The following is a 13,874-nucleotide window of genomic DNA, read 5'->3' as shown; positions in this document are numbered from 1 at the left end:
CGGATCCCACATTGCTGTGGCTCTGGCGTAGGCTGGTGGCTACAGCTCCGATACAACCCCTGGCCAGGGAACCTCCATATGCCGCGGGAGTGGTCCAAGAAATAGCAACAACAACAACAAGACAAAAAAAAAAAAAAGAAATAAAGATCTGGGTGAAGACATGCTCGTTGCTACTGGGGTGGCATTAGTTTTAGGCCCTCTCAGATGACAAAGCAAAGAAATCATATGTATGTACACATGTAGGTAAATGTTTCTATATGTACCATTTGTATTTATGTTAAGCTAAACACACTGAAGTCTCAAACTCAATCCGTTACCACAGGACTTTTTGTAGTCTCTATTTGCTTATCTGTAAACTCACACTCCAAAAGGGAGAAACCTAGCTTCCTTATCAGTCATCTATTGAATTGATTGTTCAACTCCAGAATGTGCATATAGAATTTTTCACCCTAGAATACAATGCTTATGTGTAGTTCCTTTTGCCTTTAATCTTGCAGGCGCCACGCATTTCCATGATTACTTTAGGTGAGTGCCCTTTCCAATCCATCCCCTTCATTGAAGTTATTTCACACATTTGTAATTTAGTGAGATTCTCTTGTCACAATCTGTATCTCTTCCCAGGTTCCCCTGACCTCTTAAATGATTTTTTATTAAAAATTTTTTTTTCCTTTTTGGCTATACCCACATCATGCAGAAGTTCTTGGGCCAAGGATCAAACCCACACCACAGCTGTGACCTAAGCCACTGCAGTGACTATGCCAGATCCTTAACCTACTGAGCCACAAGGAAACTCCCTAAATGATTTTTTTTTAAACTTGTATAAAGTTCAGAATTTGTGCTATAAAGTTACATAGGTTTTGAAAAGTGCACAATGCCATGGAAATATGAATGAGCTTATTTGCCATCTGTACATCTTTGGTCAGATCTTTTGCTCATTTTTTAATTGGGCTGGTTATCTTCTTCTTCTTCTTTGGTCTTTTTGCCATTTCTTGGGCCACTCCCATGGCATATGGAGATTCCCAGGCTAGGGGTCAGATCGGAGCTGTAGTCACTGGCCTACGCCAGAGCCACAGCAATGTGGGATCCGGGCCACGTCTGCAACCTACACCGCAGCTCACGGTAACGCCAGATCCTTAATCCACTGAACAAGGCCAGGGATCAAACCCGCAAACTCATGGTTCTTAGTCGGAGTCTTTAACCACTGCGCCACGATGGGAACTCCTGGTTATCTTCTTATTGTTGAGTTTTAAAAATATGTTTTGAATATAAGTCATTTAACCGATATTTTTTGCAAATACTTTCTCTCAGTCTGTATGACTTTGTTCTCTTAACTGTACTTTTTCCAGAGCAAATGTTTCTCATTTTAACAAAGTCCAGCTTATCAATTTTCCTTTCATGGTTCATGTCACCAGCAAATAGAGACAATAGAGACAATTTTACTTCTTCCTTTTCAATTCTGATACCTTTTATTTTTTTCTTGCCTCATTGCTCTACCTAGAACTTCTGGCACTATGTTGAGTAGGAGTTGTAAGAATAAGCCTCCTTGTTTTATTTCTGATCTTAGAAGAAAAAGCTTTCAGCCTTTCGCCATAGAGGATAGGCTTGTCTTATGGTCTTTATTGTCTTGAGATAATCAGTGTACTAAAGGCCATAAGACAAGCCTATCCTCTTTTCTTCTGTGCCTAATTTGTTAGGAGTTTTTATCTTGAATAGATGTTGAACTTTATCAAATCCTTACTCTGTGTCTTTTGAGATGATCTTAAAAACTTTCAAAATGTACATTAGACCAAAACATAAGATATGAGATATGTATATATGTGTATATGTATATACGACTATTGATGTAGCTGATGTATTTTGTTGTTGTATATATACGTCTGTTGATCTAGTTGATGTATTCCGTTGTTCGAGTCTTTTGTTTCCTTAGTTATCTCCTGTCTGGTTGTTCTATTCACTATGGGGTATGAAGCATTAAAATCTCCCACTATTATTGCACAACTGTCTATTCCTCCCTTCAGTTCTGTCAATATCTGCTTCATATATTTTGATAATCTGTGATTAGGTGCATGAATGTTTACCATTGTTATGTTGTCTTGCCGAATTGAGTCTTTTACTGATAGACAATGTCCTTCTTTGTCTATTGTAACCTTTTTTGATTTGACATCTATTTTGTGTGATATTAGTATAGCCACTTCTGCTTCTTTAGGTTACTGTTTTCGTGGAATAGCTTTTTTTCATCCTTTCACTTTCAACCTGTTTGTGTCCTTGGATATAAGGTAGAGCTTTTGTAGACAGCGTATAGTTCAAATATGGAATGTTTTATCCATTTTTCCAATCTCTGTTTTGGTTGAAGAGTGTAACCCAGCTACACCTCTGTGGTCAGAGGCAGCAGTCAATGACCAGAAGACAGATTCCCAGTGTTCGGAGGACAGGATCCTTGGTGCCCAGCCTGTCTCCCATGGCCTGCATGCAGGCTGCTCCCGGAACATGTTCCCAGTGGCCCACCATGGGCGTGGGCAGTGGGGAATGGGTAGCTACTGCCTGTCTGAGCTCAAATTGACTGACATCAGCTGCAGTTGATAGGCCAGACCTTCCCCTCAAAGTTGCAAGCCTTCAGTAGACTTCAGAGTTCCAAAATAATTACATCGGATAAGATTCTGCCCGTGTAATTTTTGTCCGGGTGGGAAGGAGTATTCCTAATGCTTCCTACTCCACTGTCTTCCTAGAATCCTGTACTCTTAGATTTTACAAGTTGATTCTTAAGTTTAGTTCTTATGTCAACCGGCATTGCTGTCCTCTTTGACCACAATGCAGGGAGTTCTCAGTCCTCTTTCCCACAGTGAATGGATGTTTGGATGTGCAGTCGTATAAATCCCACTTGCATCCTAATTGTTCCTGCTGGGTGCAGTTTCCCTCTGGATCACGTACGTGGTGGAGTTAGTCTTCTCCCCCACTGGAGCATCTTTAGTCCCCTCTTGCTCCTGAATGATAAGTTATCAGAGTGAAAAACTCTGAGTTGAGGTATTTCCTTCCAGCACTTTGCAGAGGATATTTTGTTGTCATCCAGCGTAATCTTTACATTATCTCCTCGAATCTTTCATCATCAGTAAGATGTCTAGTGGTATCATTCCTTAGTTTGTGTGTCTGCCGATAAAGTCAACGGGCAGTACCATTTATTAACGTCGCTTTGATAACACTCTGCCTGCATGAAGTCATTTGATCCTTACACGAGTCTTAGGAATAATAAATACCGTCTTCCCTCCTATTCCCAAGGAGAGTCTCAGACTGAGAGAGGACAAAGCTTGTCCAAGGACAAATAGGGCACAATTAGAATTCAGTCCCATAGCTTGCAAAAGACAAAGCCGTCTCTGGACCCCTGCGTTATACTACCTCTCAAGTGCGTCAGGGCGCGCAGACAAGGGTCGGGAGGGGCCGTGTCCGTGGGAAGCCAGGTGCAGGGTCCTCTGGGCCGGCTCCCCAGGCAGCATCTCTTCCTCTCCCTCAAGGTCATCGTCACCAAGAAAGTTTCTTGCCGAATTTGAGGTCCTGTAGGTCCTTAAGCACTGATCACAGAGGCCTCCCTCTTGGCTGTAGAAACGCACAAGCTATAAAGGGAGGAGATGAAGAGCTGTCACCTCCCACACCCTCCCCCGCTGGAATAAGAAGGGAACTGTGTGTCTCCATTAGGGTTCAGTGCAGTGTTTTCCTAACAAAACCTACCGGCCGAATGTGTTCCCCTCCGTGTTACATGTGGAACTCATTCTTATCGGAGGCCTGATTGTTCCCGGTAATTACTTTCAGAAAAATGTCAGAGAAGATTGCCAATTCGGGGACATTCCTGAGAGGACTTAGCTCCACTCCAACAAAACGGGGGATTAAGATGGAAACTCCAGAAACCGAGCTTCCAGATGATCATTTTTTAATTGCACTTGGCTGTATCTCGAATTCCATCACATGGTCATGGTTTTACCCCTTGAATTGGCTCCCGAGGCAGCTGAGCCATGGGAATACGACTTAGGGAATGAACTGCAGAGTGGCAGCTCTGCTCGGCGTCTCACTCTGGCAGGCAATCCGATGCACTTGGAGGGCCGTCTTTGGGATCTTTGCCTCCTCGTACCCAATGAACAAGCAGTGCACTTGCAGCTGCCTCAGGCAAAAACAAAATTCATGAATCTGGGAAATTCAGAAGGTATTACTGCAGCACCCTTTTCTTGTATTCCAAAATCACTTCACCCTGTAACTGCCCTGGGACCCTCTCCACTCCTTCCCAGTTATCATGTACTTCTGAGTTCAGAGAAGGTCTGGCAGGGCCCCCTCTTCCACCCTTTAACCAGTGCCAGGTGTTTGGTTCCGAAGTTACTGTATGTTTGGAAGAGCTAACTAGAAAATAATTGATACGTGGACCGCATAAAAGCCCTTCTTAAGAGTGTGAAAATGAAAATGGTATGTGTGGGAGTTCCTGTTGTGGCGCAGTGGTTAAGGAATCCGACTAGGAACCATGAGGTTGCGGGTTCGGTCCTTGCCCTTGCTCAGTGGGTTAAGGATCCGGCGTTGCCGTGGGCTGTGGTGTAGGTTGCAGACGCGGCTCGGATCCTGCGTTGCTGTGGCTCTGGCGTAGGCCGGTGGCTACAGCTCCGATTGGACCCCTAGCCTGGGAACCTCCATATGCCGCGGGAGCGACCCAAGAAATAGCAAAAAGACAAAAAAAAAAAAAAAGAAAAAAAAAGAAAATGGTATGTGTGATTCTTATTTTGGTATTATTCTGTTTTGTTCACTGTAATGTGGACTTTGAAGTCTGGTCATAACAGTAAAGGATTGATTTTACCCAAAGAAAGAGCTGACCTTTGTCTTCAGCTTCCAGAGGTGATTTCTAAGCTCGTGGAATGTCCTGCTGGGTACGACTGTCTTTGCTCAGCTGGAGGCACCTTGGGCCAAACTAGATCATCTACACTGAGCATGTAATTTGGAGTCAGGGCTTTGGGCTCCACTGTAGCTGCTCCGCTTCCAGAGAGGCTGGAAACAGGTCAGCCCCTTAACGAGCAACTAAGGCTAGGTGACCAAACCCCATTAAAAGCCCTTCACTGAAGCTCAGGCGAGCCCCGCAGGTTGGCAGCACTCCATGCCTGTTGTCAGACATCCTGGGTGAAGGTAGCATGTTCCGAGACTCCAGCAGGAGAGGACCGCTGGAAGCTCCGTGCATGGAACTCTCCTAGACGATGCCCAAGTGTCTCTCCCCGTGGCTGACTTTAATCCCTATCCCTATAATGCTATAATAAGCCATACTATAACAGCTTTCAGCAGATTCTGCGGGTCCTTCTAGTGAACTGTCAGAACTGAAGATGGGCTTGGGAACCCCTAAATTTGCCATTGGTGGCAGAAGTAGGGGGGGTAGTCGGGGCAGCGGGGGCTCCTGAACTTTGTATTGGGGGGTATATCCATTTTCTAATCCTAGCCTCACCGTTTTTCATTGTTCTTATCTGCAAAATAGGGGTAACTTCTGTTTACAGGGTTATGGTGATGGCTAAATAAAACTGCATGTGTCTGTACATCTAGAACAGTGCCTTGCCTATGGCAAGCTCTTCATAAAAGATCTTCCCTAAAGGTGCCGATGATTTGATTCAGATAAAATCCCTACAGTGAGGACTTGCTTGTCTTCATCTGTTTGCTGACTCTCTCTTTACTTTGTATCAGGGAAGATGAGGATGAAATTGTCTTCTGCCTTTTCTCATCACCCACTTTCCTATTCTCCTGCCTTCCCCGCGTATGTCTGCCGTACAGGCCTTTATAGTCATTGCAGTGAGAGTTTTAGGAAGAGGTGAAATAAATGCCTGCTTCATAGGATCCTCTTAAACATTTGCAATAATAATGAACCTATTCTCCATTATTCTGTTTCATGAAATTTTCCAAGTGTGAAAGATGAGCAAATTAGGAGAACAAGGCCCCGGGGACAGCAGTGGATTGTTCTAGGTGATAGGAGGCCGTGGAATGGGCCCATCTGGCAACAGGACCACACACACATCCTCAGCAGCCCGGCATTGTCTAGTCAGGCCATCCCATGTTGCACTTGTGATGTATTTTTGAGATCCTCCGTGACCTTTTGAGTTTATTTGTAGTTCTGCATAGGTTTGCCTCTTCCCTTAACTGTTGAATTTGAGGAATTCAGTCGGATTCGTTAACCACTGCGCCACGACGGGAACTCCCAGCTTCATCTTTCAGTGTTATTTTTATGCCAGCCATACTAAAATTTGCCCTTTTAGCTTCTCCCTTTTGCATGGAACACTCTGACTTTTTCTGAGCTGTTATTCAATATGATTATTCTCAGATTGTCTTGAAAGGGGGTTTGTGTAAATGCAGATTTATCTTAGGGCTCTTATGGTTCAGCATTAACTGAGGAGTAACCTACGGTGGTAGACTGAAGGTTTATGTCTCTTCAAAATTCCTATGTTGAAATCCTACTCACCTCCCCCACCCCCACTGCTGAATGGCCATATTTTAGATTCAGTCTCTAAAGAAGCAGTTAAGGAGTTCCCGTCGTGGCTCAGTGGTTAACCAATCCGACTAGGAACCATGAGGTTGCAGATTTGATCCCTGGCCTTGCTCAGTAGGTTAGGGATCCAGCATTGCCATGAGCTGTGGTATAGGTTGCAGACGCGGTTCGGATCCATCCCACATTGCTGTGGCTGTGGTGTAGGCTGGAGGCTACAGCTCCGATTTGACCCCTAGCCTGGGAACCTCCATATGCCACCAGAGCGGCCCTAGAAAAGGCAAAAAGACAAAAAAAAAAAAAAAAAAAAAAAGAAAGAAAGAAAAAAAGAAGCAGTTAAGGTTAAATGAGGTCATAAGGATGGGGCCCTGATCTGATGGGTTCGGTGTCCTTACAAGGAGAGACATGAGAGCACCCCCGCCCCCAGCCCCTGCCTGTGCACTCGGAGAAGATGCCACGTGAAGCAGTGGTGAGCAGGGGGCTGTCTTCTGGAACCTGCATCTTAAACTTCTAGCATCCAGAACTGTGAGAACATTAATTTTTGTTGTTTAAAACACGCTGGCTACGTTTTTTTTTTGCCATGCAGCCAGGCAAACGAATACACCAGCCTTCGGTTATATGCACTTAGTCTTCTAGCTTGTTTTCTTAGACATTGGCGGTCAGAGTTGACAGTTGTCAGATATAAGCTTATAGTTGTCATATTCGTGCAACTAATTTCTTGCATTTTAAGCCAGAGTAAAATTCTATAGTTAAAAGAGACTGGAGCTTCAGATTGCACTGGGAGTTGGGAAATCAGTTTAATTGGTTGCAGCCAGCAGTTTTTAAAATGAAACACATTGCCTATAATTTTGTGAAAGTTTGTGTGTCAGAGCATATATGTGTGAATGTGTCTACTAGATCGAGATATAAAATTATTTCTCGAGAGTTCTTTTTGTGGCTCAGTGGTAATGAACCTGACTAGTATCCATGAGGATTTGGGCTCAATCCCTGGCCTCACTCAGTGGGTTAAAGGATCCAGTGTTGCTGAGAGCTGTGGTATAGGTCACAGATGCGGCTTGGATCCTGCATTGCTGTGGCTGTGGTGTAGACTGGCAGCTGCAGCTCTGATTCAACCCTTGGCCTGGGAATTTCCAAATGCTGCACATGGGACCCTAAAAAAATAAAAATAAAAAATAAATAAAGATTTAAAATCCATTGCTTTAGTCCAAACTTACCTTTTAGTTCCTCCTAGAATATCCGGGACCAGTGATTCTCTTTAGAGTTTGAGGGGAAAGGAAAGCCAGAATTGTGGACCCTGAGGGTCCTGAGTTCAGACCTAGAGATCCGAACCCAAAAAGGGAAGGAGAGAGGGGAGAGGAGGAGTCCAAAAACCAGCATCCTCAGCAGGGTAGGTGGGGGGGGGGGCGGGCGGGACTACAGAAGCAGGTACAATGTGCTCTCGTTGGGCAGGTTCAGGTACAGCCAAGTCCTGCGGCAGGGGAACTGTCACAGTTGTCCAGAGGGAGGTGGGAAGACTTTCCACAGAAAAGGACATTTATGAAGAGATTTGAGGCTTAAGTGGGTGTTAATCAGACAGAGGGAACAGAACGGGCATCAGGGGGGGTGGGTGGCTCCTGAGGAGCCTCCTGTTGGAGGTGTGAGTTTGAGACTGTGTTCTAGGTAACAGACCTCTGTTCTGCTGTAAGCGTAGCCATCCCAGGCGGTCTGCAGACGTTGGAAGCAGCAGAACTGCCCTCAGTCAATCAGGCAGCCGGTAGACTCTTGCCAAATCCTAGAAGGGAGCGCCTGCCTTAGGGCGGTCCTGGGGCCTGGCCATGGAAACGCAGCCAAGGGAGAAGTGACGGGGCCTGACCATGTTCTGGGAGAGAGAGGCACCTTCGACACTAATTTTGAGGTTCAGCACCCGGGATGACGGTGATTGCTTTCACCGGCGTGGAGAGCATTCGAGAGCAGTCAGTCATGGGAGGGAAAATGATGGGGCGAGGTGGATTTTACACCTCGAGTTGTAGAGGTGATGGAGCTCTTAGGGCAGCTTTGCAAGGAATGATCTTAGTAGAAGAAAATTTCTCATGAGTCATAGGTAGACTAAATGTTTCCATTGATTTGGCATTTTTTTCCCTTAGAAAGCTCCTAGCTGTTGGGTTAAAAAAAAAAAATAGATGTCACTTAAATTCAGCATATTTTAAAATTCTAAATCCAGGAACCTGTATATTTTCTATATTCTTCTCAGCTAGAAGTGAAATTGTTACTTAACTTGGTTCATAATCAGGTTTTTTTTTAAAGAGATGTTGGCATCGCAAAGATTTGTCTGTCAATAAATCAAGTATCAACGTATTATATACTTACATGACTGAATGCCAAGTGGATGCTTGGAATTAAAAGCCTTCACACTTCAATCCATAGTTCCTTCAAAGCCTCCTCAACTTTCTGTTTCCTCATGCCTGGTCATTTTTTTTTTTTTTTTTTAACAATGACTTGTGAGCAGCAATTTTCTTGAAAGAGTACAAACTGGATTATTCCCCTTTATTGAATTCAGATTCTTAACATGGCTTTCCACTAATGAGATACTGTATCCATGCTCAACTGAAAAGGCAAACTTGAGTCATTGAGTTAGTGTTTCAGAATGAGAAGTCACCGGTTAAAACTTCTCTAATAACAAGCAAAATTTAGTAATGAAAAGATTCCACTAGGCGCTACTAACACAACCACGAAGATTCATACCAGAGAAAAAGTGGCAACAAGAGGAGTGGGAATTAGCTTGAGTACTAACACAGGGCAATGCCCTAAACTTCATCAGCCCTTTTTCAGTGATTCTGCTGGAGGAGAGAGACTTGACTTTCATTTCCAGGATGTATTCTTTATTCAGCAGCGGGGTCTTCCAGGGCCATCTCGGCGGTGGTCCCAAGGGCAAAGAAGCTGTCTTTTGACTGTATATAGAACATTCTGCTTTGATATGGAACCATGTCTGGAGCATGAAAGGATTTTCTTTAACATGATAGGGAGAAAAGATCAGGCTGGCTTTTGATTCTTTTTGATACTTATTTGACATTTTTTTAATGGATGTTTTCACTTCTGACCTGACTCCTTTTTTTCTTGCCAGTTTAAGATTGGCAGAGAATGGTGGACGTGGATCGATTATAACCGCTTCCAGGAGCTCATCCAGGAATACGAAGACAGTGGTGGATCAAAAACGTTCAGCGCAAAGGATTACATGGCCAGAACGCCTCACTGGGCACTATTTGGTGCCAGTGAAAGAGGCTTTGATCCCAAGGACACAAGATATCAGAGAAAGAACAAAGCAAAGGATATTTCCGGATGTTGAGATTATCTGAATGTAGGATCCTGAAGGACACAAACCGATGGCCTCAGAAGGTTCTCGGATTCCACTGTGATTTTCCTAAGGACAAATGACCCAAATGATATCTCACACGGAGAAGAATAAGGAAGAACACGGGGACACCACTCACACCGCAGGGCTCAGGAGACGGCACCCAACACTTTGAGTGGCGGGGGCTCAGCCTCACCATTTCTTTACAGAACTCAGTCCTTTTTCTGAGTTTACTTTTGAAAGAAAATGATTTTGAGGAGGGTGTACACAGTCATTATTAGAATTTAACTGAGTTTGGGACTAGAATTTGGAAGACGCCCTCGGATGCCATTCCTGGGCATGTCATGCAGAATGAACACCTGTTCCTCTTCCTCCGTCGTGGGCTGCTGGCCTTTGCTGATCGTGTTACCCTGAGGCCGGCATATCTGCTCCCTCCCTTTCCTACACCTTCAGATAACATCTCCTGAAAGTAATTTAAGTGGTCATAATTATCAATTATTTTAAGTACTGCATGGATTTCTTTAAATTTTTGCTTCATACCAACCCTTCGGAGATTGAGTTGGATCTAAAACTGTCCCAAGTCTCATTTCTTTCCCATCCAGATTGCTTGTAGAAGGTAATATGTGGGCTGGATTCGAGTAGAACCTCCAGCCGAAGGAATTGTCCCATGATGTCACTGAATAATTAGTCTCTAAACTTTGAAATAATGAGCACAATTTGCTTTCAGTTTAAAAAGTCAGTGTTGAAGGCCCTCGGCACTGCACATCTGGCGGGTTTCCCTCTTCTTTCATTCTTGGAGCCTTCGCTCCTTTTTAGCAATCTGTTCTGTAAGGTTCCAGTTTTCTTTCTAATTGAAAATGTCATTAAATACTTCATAGTTTTTGAAAGGTGTTACAGGTGTTTTAAAAATTCCTTTATCCTAAAAATTTAATTAATAAAATGTCTTTTGTGAAGACTTGGACCACACATTGTCTTCTGAGCACTTTCTGGTCCTGTGGTTCTCAGCCCTTTCAGACCCACCTCCTCCTCATAGATCAGCTGTTTTGTAACATGCTCTATTCTCTGCTGAAGTAAAATTCAATGAGGTAGAATCTGCCTAACTCAGTTGAAAACTGGGCACTGTATTTATTGCTAAAGGATAGAGTCGAAACACATCTCTCTTGTGCCACAGGATGAGACAGGGACAAAGGATCACAGGATTCAGATGTTCTTGTTGAACCCAGCACACCTGCAAGCGTGTTCATTCTCCCATTCTGCTGACCACTGAGACAAACTAGAGGCAGCAGTGGTCTAGGCCAGTGAGGCAGGGCCTCGCTGGATAGAGATGGATAAACACCTCCAAGTAGGATGAAGTGTTACAAAGCAAGAACTCATGCTAAGCAGCACACAGATGGGCTCCTGTTTGTGACAGTTAACTGAGCAGACAGCTGTTAGTAAACGCTTTGGGGGCTGCCCTGAGGAGCAGGGCAGGAAGCAGAGCATGCTGGGCTTTGGATCATCCCTCAGCCTCTTTTTCAACCAGGCAACTCTGCTTTTATTTTTTATGTATTGAGGTTCTGCTTAAGATGTGATTTGAACGAAGATAATTCTGTTGCTTCAAAGAAAAAAAAAACAGCAAACCTCTCACCTCCAGAATGAGCCTTTCTGGCTCCATTACCTTCAGGTACATAAATGAGTAATTCTTCTTGCCTTCCACCCTGGAAATGTTTGCTTTATATTCAAGCAAACATTCAAAAAGAAACCCAAGACAAAAACATGGCGTATCCATCCCAGTCACAACAAAAAAATTTTTTAATGCCCAGGGGGAAAGAATGTAATGGGATCTCTGTGAAAAAAATTTCAGTGTTTCCTGAGCAGTATTAACGCACAAGAGATTGGGAAGCTTGAATATTCTAAGAAGGTGAGCTGTTTGAAAAATAGCATTCTAGATGTCCAGTGGAAGTTATTGTTGGAGGCTGGGCAAATGATTGCAACATTCTGCTGAAAACTTAGCCAGGTAAGAATAGTTACAAAGTTCTAGAAAGGAAAATTGCCTTATAAGATATAAAACACATTATCTAAAATAATTAAAACCACTTAAAACAAGAGATCAACATCCAAAATGACAAGAGTAAGAATCTCTGCTTAGGAGTTCCCGTCATGGCACAGTGGTTAACGAATCCAACTAGGAACCATGAGGTTGCGGGTTTGATCCCTGGCCTTGCTCATTGGGTTAAGGATCCGGCATTGCCGTGAGCTGTGGTGTAGGTTGCAGATGCAGCTCGGATCCCACGTTGCTGTGGCTCTGGCGTAGGCCAGTGGCTATAGCTCCAATTCAACCCCTGGCCTGGGAATCTCCATATGCCGCAGGAACGGCCCAAGAAATGGCAAAAAGACAAAAAAAAAAAAAAAAAAAGAATCTCTGCTTACTCTCCTTCTAAAATAGTGAAAATATTGGCAAAACAACTAAAATCAATTAATTTTAGAACTCTAACAATTTAACCAAAGGTTTGTATTGAGCTGAAAATCATCTATTAAGAGAAACTACTGAACCTTAATAAAATGAACAGCTTACATCCATCAGAAAGCATGGGGGCTGGAAGATGGGTTGATATCTTAAAAGAACTAGAAGAAAAGACTTTGAACCAAAAATTCTATATCTAGCTAAATCGTCCTTTACAAGTAGAGAAAAAATTGAGGAATTTTCCAGATAAAAAGTAAGAGAATTTATCACCAGCAGACCTGCCTACAAGGAGGAGTCCGCAGGCCCTGATGAAAATGTGTTAGACACTAACTTGAAACCAGACGAAGAAATAAAGAGCACCGGTAAACATCACTATGTGAATTTTATAAAAGACAATATAGATGTATTTTTGTTTGTGACCCTCCTATCTGCTTTAAAAGATAGCTGCCTAAAGTCAATAATTATAAACTGTTGATGGACTTAGATGCAATTTGTATAATAACAGTAACAGCACAAAATTAAGTGGGTCTGATTCCAAAGCAGATTGTTTTAAGATGCTAATTTTAATCTCAAGAGCAGCCTCTAAGAATAAATTTAGAAATTATAGGTAAATATATATGTGTAAAATATATATATTTTTATATAATACATATTTTACATATTTTATATGTAAAATAAATATATAATATATAACTTTACTCCCAGTTTCAGTGTGTGGATTTTTCCCTCACACCAGACAATTCTCCAATACCAGCTGGGTAACCTACAATTCATCTTAATTCTTGACACTGTCTATGTGGAGATAGCATCAGATCCCACAGTTAAATGCTCTGCCTTCCTAACTTCAGATGCCAGTTACAAGTCCAGGTTGTCACCTGTGCCTCTGACCAACCAGCTAGAGATTGGAGGTCCCAATGACCCCTTCCTTGGGTTTGGTTCATTTGCTGGAGTGGCTCACAGAACTCAGAGAAACATTTTACCTACTAGATTGCTGGTTTAGTATAAAAGGATATAACTCAGGAATAGCCAGATAGGAGAGACGCATAGGGCAGGGTACCTGGGGAGGAAGCCAGGGCTCCCATGCCCTCTCTGAGCACACCACTCTCCCCGAATCACCACATGGTCACTAACTGAGATGCTCTCCAGACCCGATCCTTTTGGGTTTTTATAGAGGCTACGCTACATAGGCATGGTTGATTACATCATTGGCCATTGGTGATCGAACTCAGTCTCCAGCCCTTCTCCCCTCTCTGGAGAAGGTTTCAACCCTCTCATCGCATGGTTGGTTCTCCTGGCAACCAGCTCCTTTCCATGAGTGCCTTCAGAAGTCACCTCATTAACATAACAAGACACCGTTTTTTGTTTGTTTGTTTGTTTTTTTCTCTCATCACTTACGAAATTCCAAGGGTTTTAGGAGCTCTATGCCAGGAACTGGGATAAAGACCAAATATACATATGTATAGATATCTCTATACATATATATAGTATAAATTACGATGTCACAAAGAAGCGAGATCAAAAAGGTACACTAGAAAATATCTATTTAACATGAAAGAAGACAATAATAGGAACAAAACAATGAAGACATAAGACATTGAAAAAACAAATAGCAAAAAAGG

General features: G+C 43.1%; 1 protein-coding gene across 4 annotated transcripts in view; it reads left to right on the top strand.

Annotated features, from left to right (window-relative positions):
* The window catches only part of TYW1 (tRNA-yW synthesizing protein 1 homolog (S. cerevisiae)), a 254,780-nt gene that overhangs the window by 129,755 nt on the left and 111,151 nt on the right, over positions 1–13,874 (top strand). The window contains exon 16 of one of the 4 annotated variants that reach the window (XM_003481010.5): positions 9,585–10,778. The exons of the other annotated variants lie outside the window; for them this stretch is intronic. Coding sequence (XP_003481058.2) covers positions 9,585–9,806 — 222 coding nt within the window. The 3' untranslated portion in view covers positions 9,807–10,778. Of the gene's footprint in view, positions 1–9,584; positions 10,779–13,874 lie in introns of those variants that run through there. 4 annotated transcript variants of the gene reach the window in all.

The sequence above is a fragment of the Sus scrofa genome, chromosome 3, assembly GCF_054392235.1.
Source record: "Sus scrofa isolate SSC_HxYL_T2T_F1_AM1 chromosome 3, Sscrofa_HxYL_maternal_Yorkshire_Landrace_v2.0, whole genome shotgun sequence".
Classification (NCBI taxonomy): Eukaryota; Metazoa; Chordata; class Mammalia; order Artiodactyla; family Suidae; genus Sus; species Sus scrofa.
Note: the sequence above shows the minus strand (reverse complement) of the source record. Positions and strands in the feature narration are given on the sequence as shown.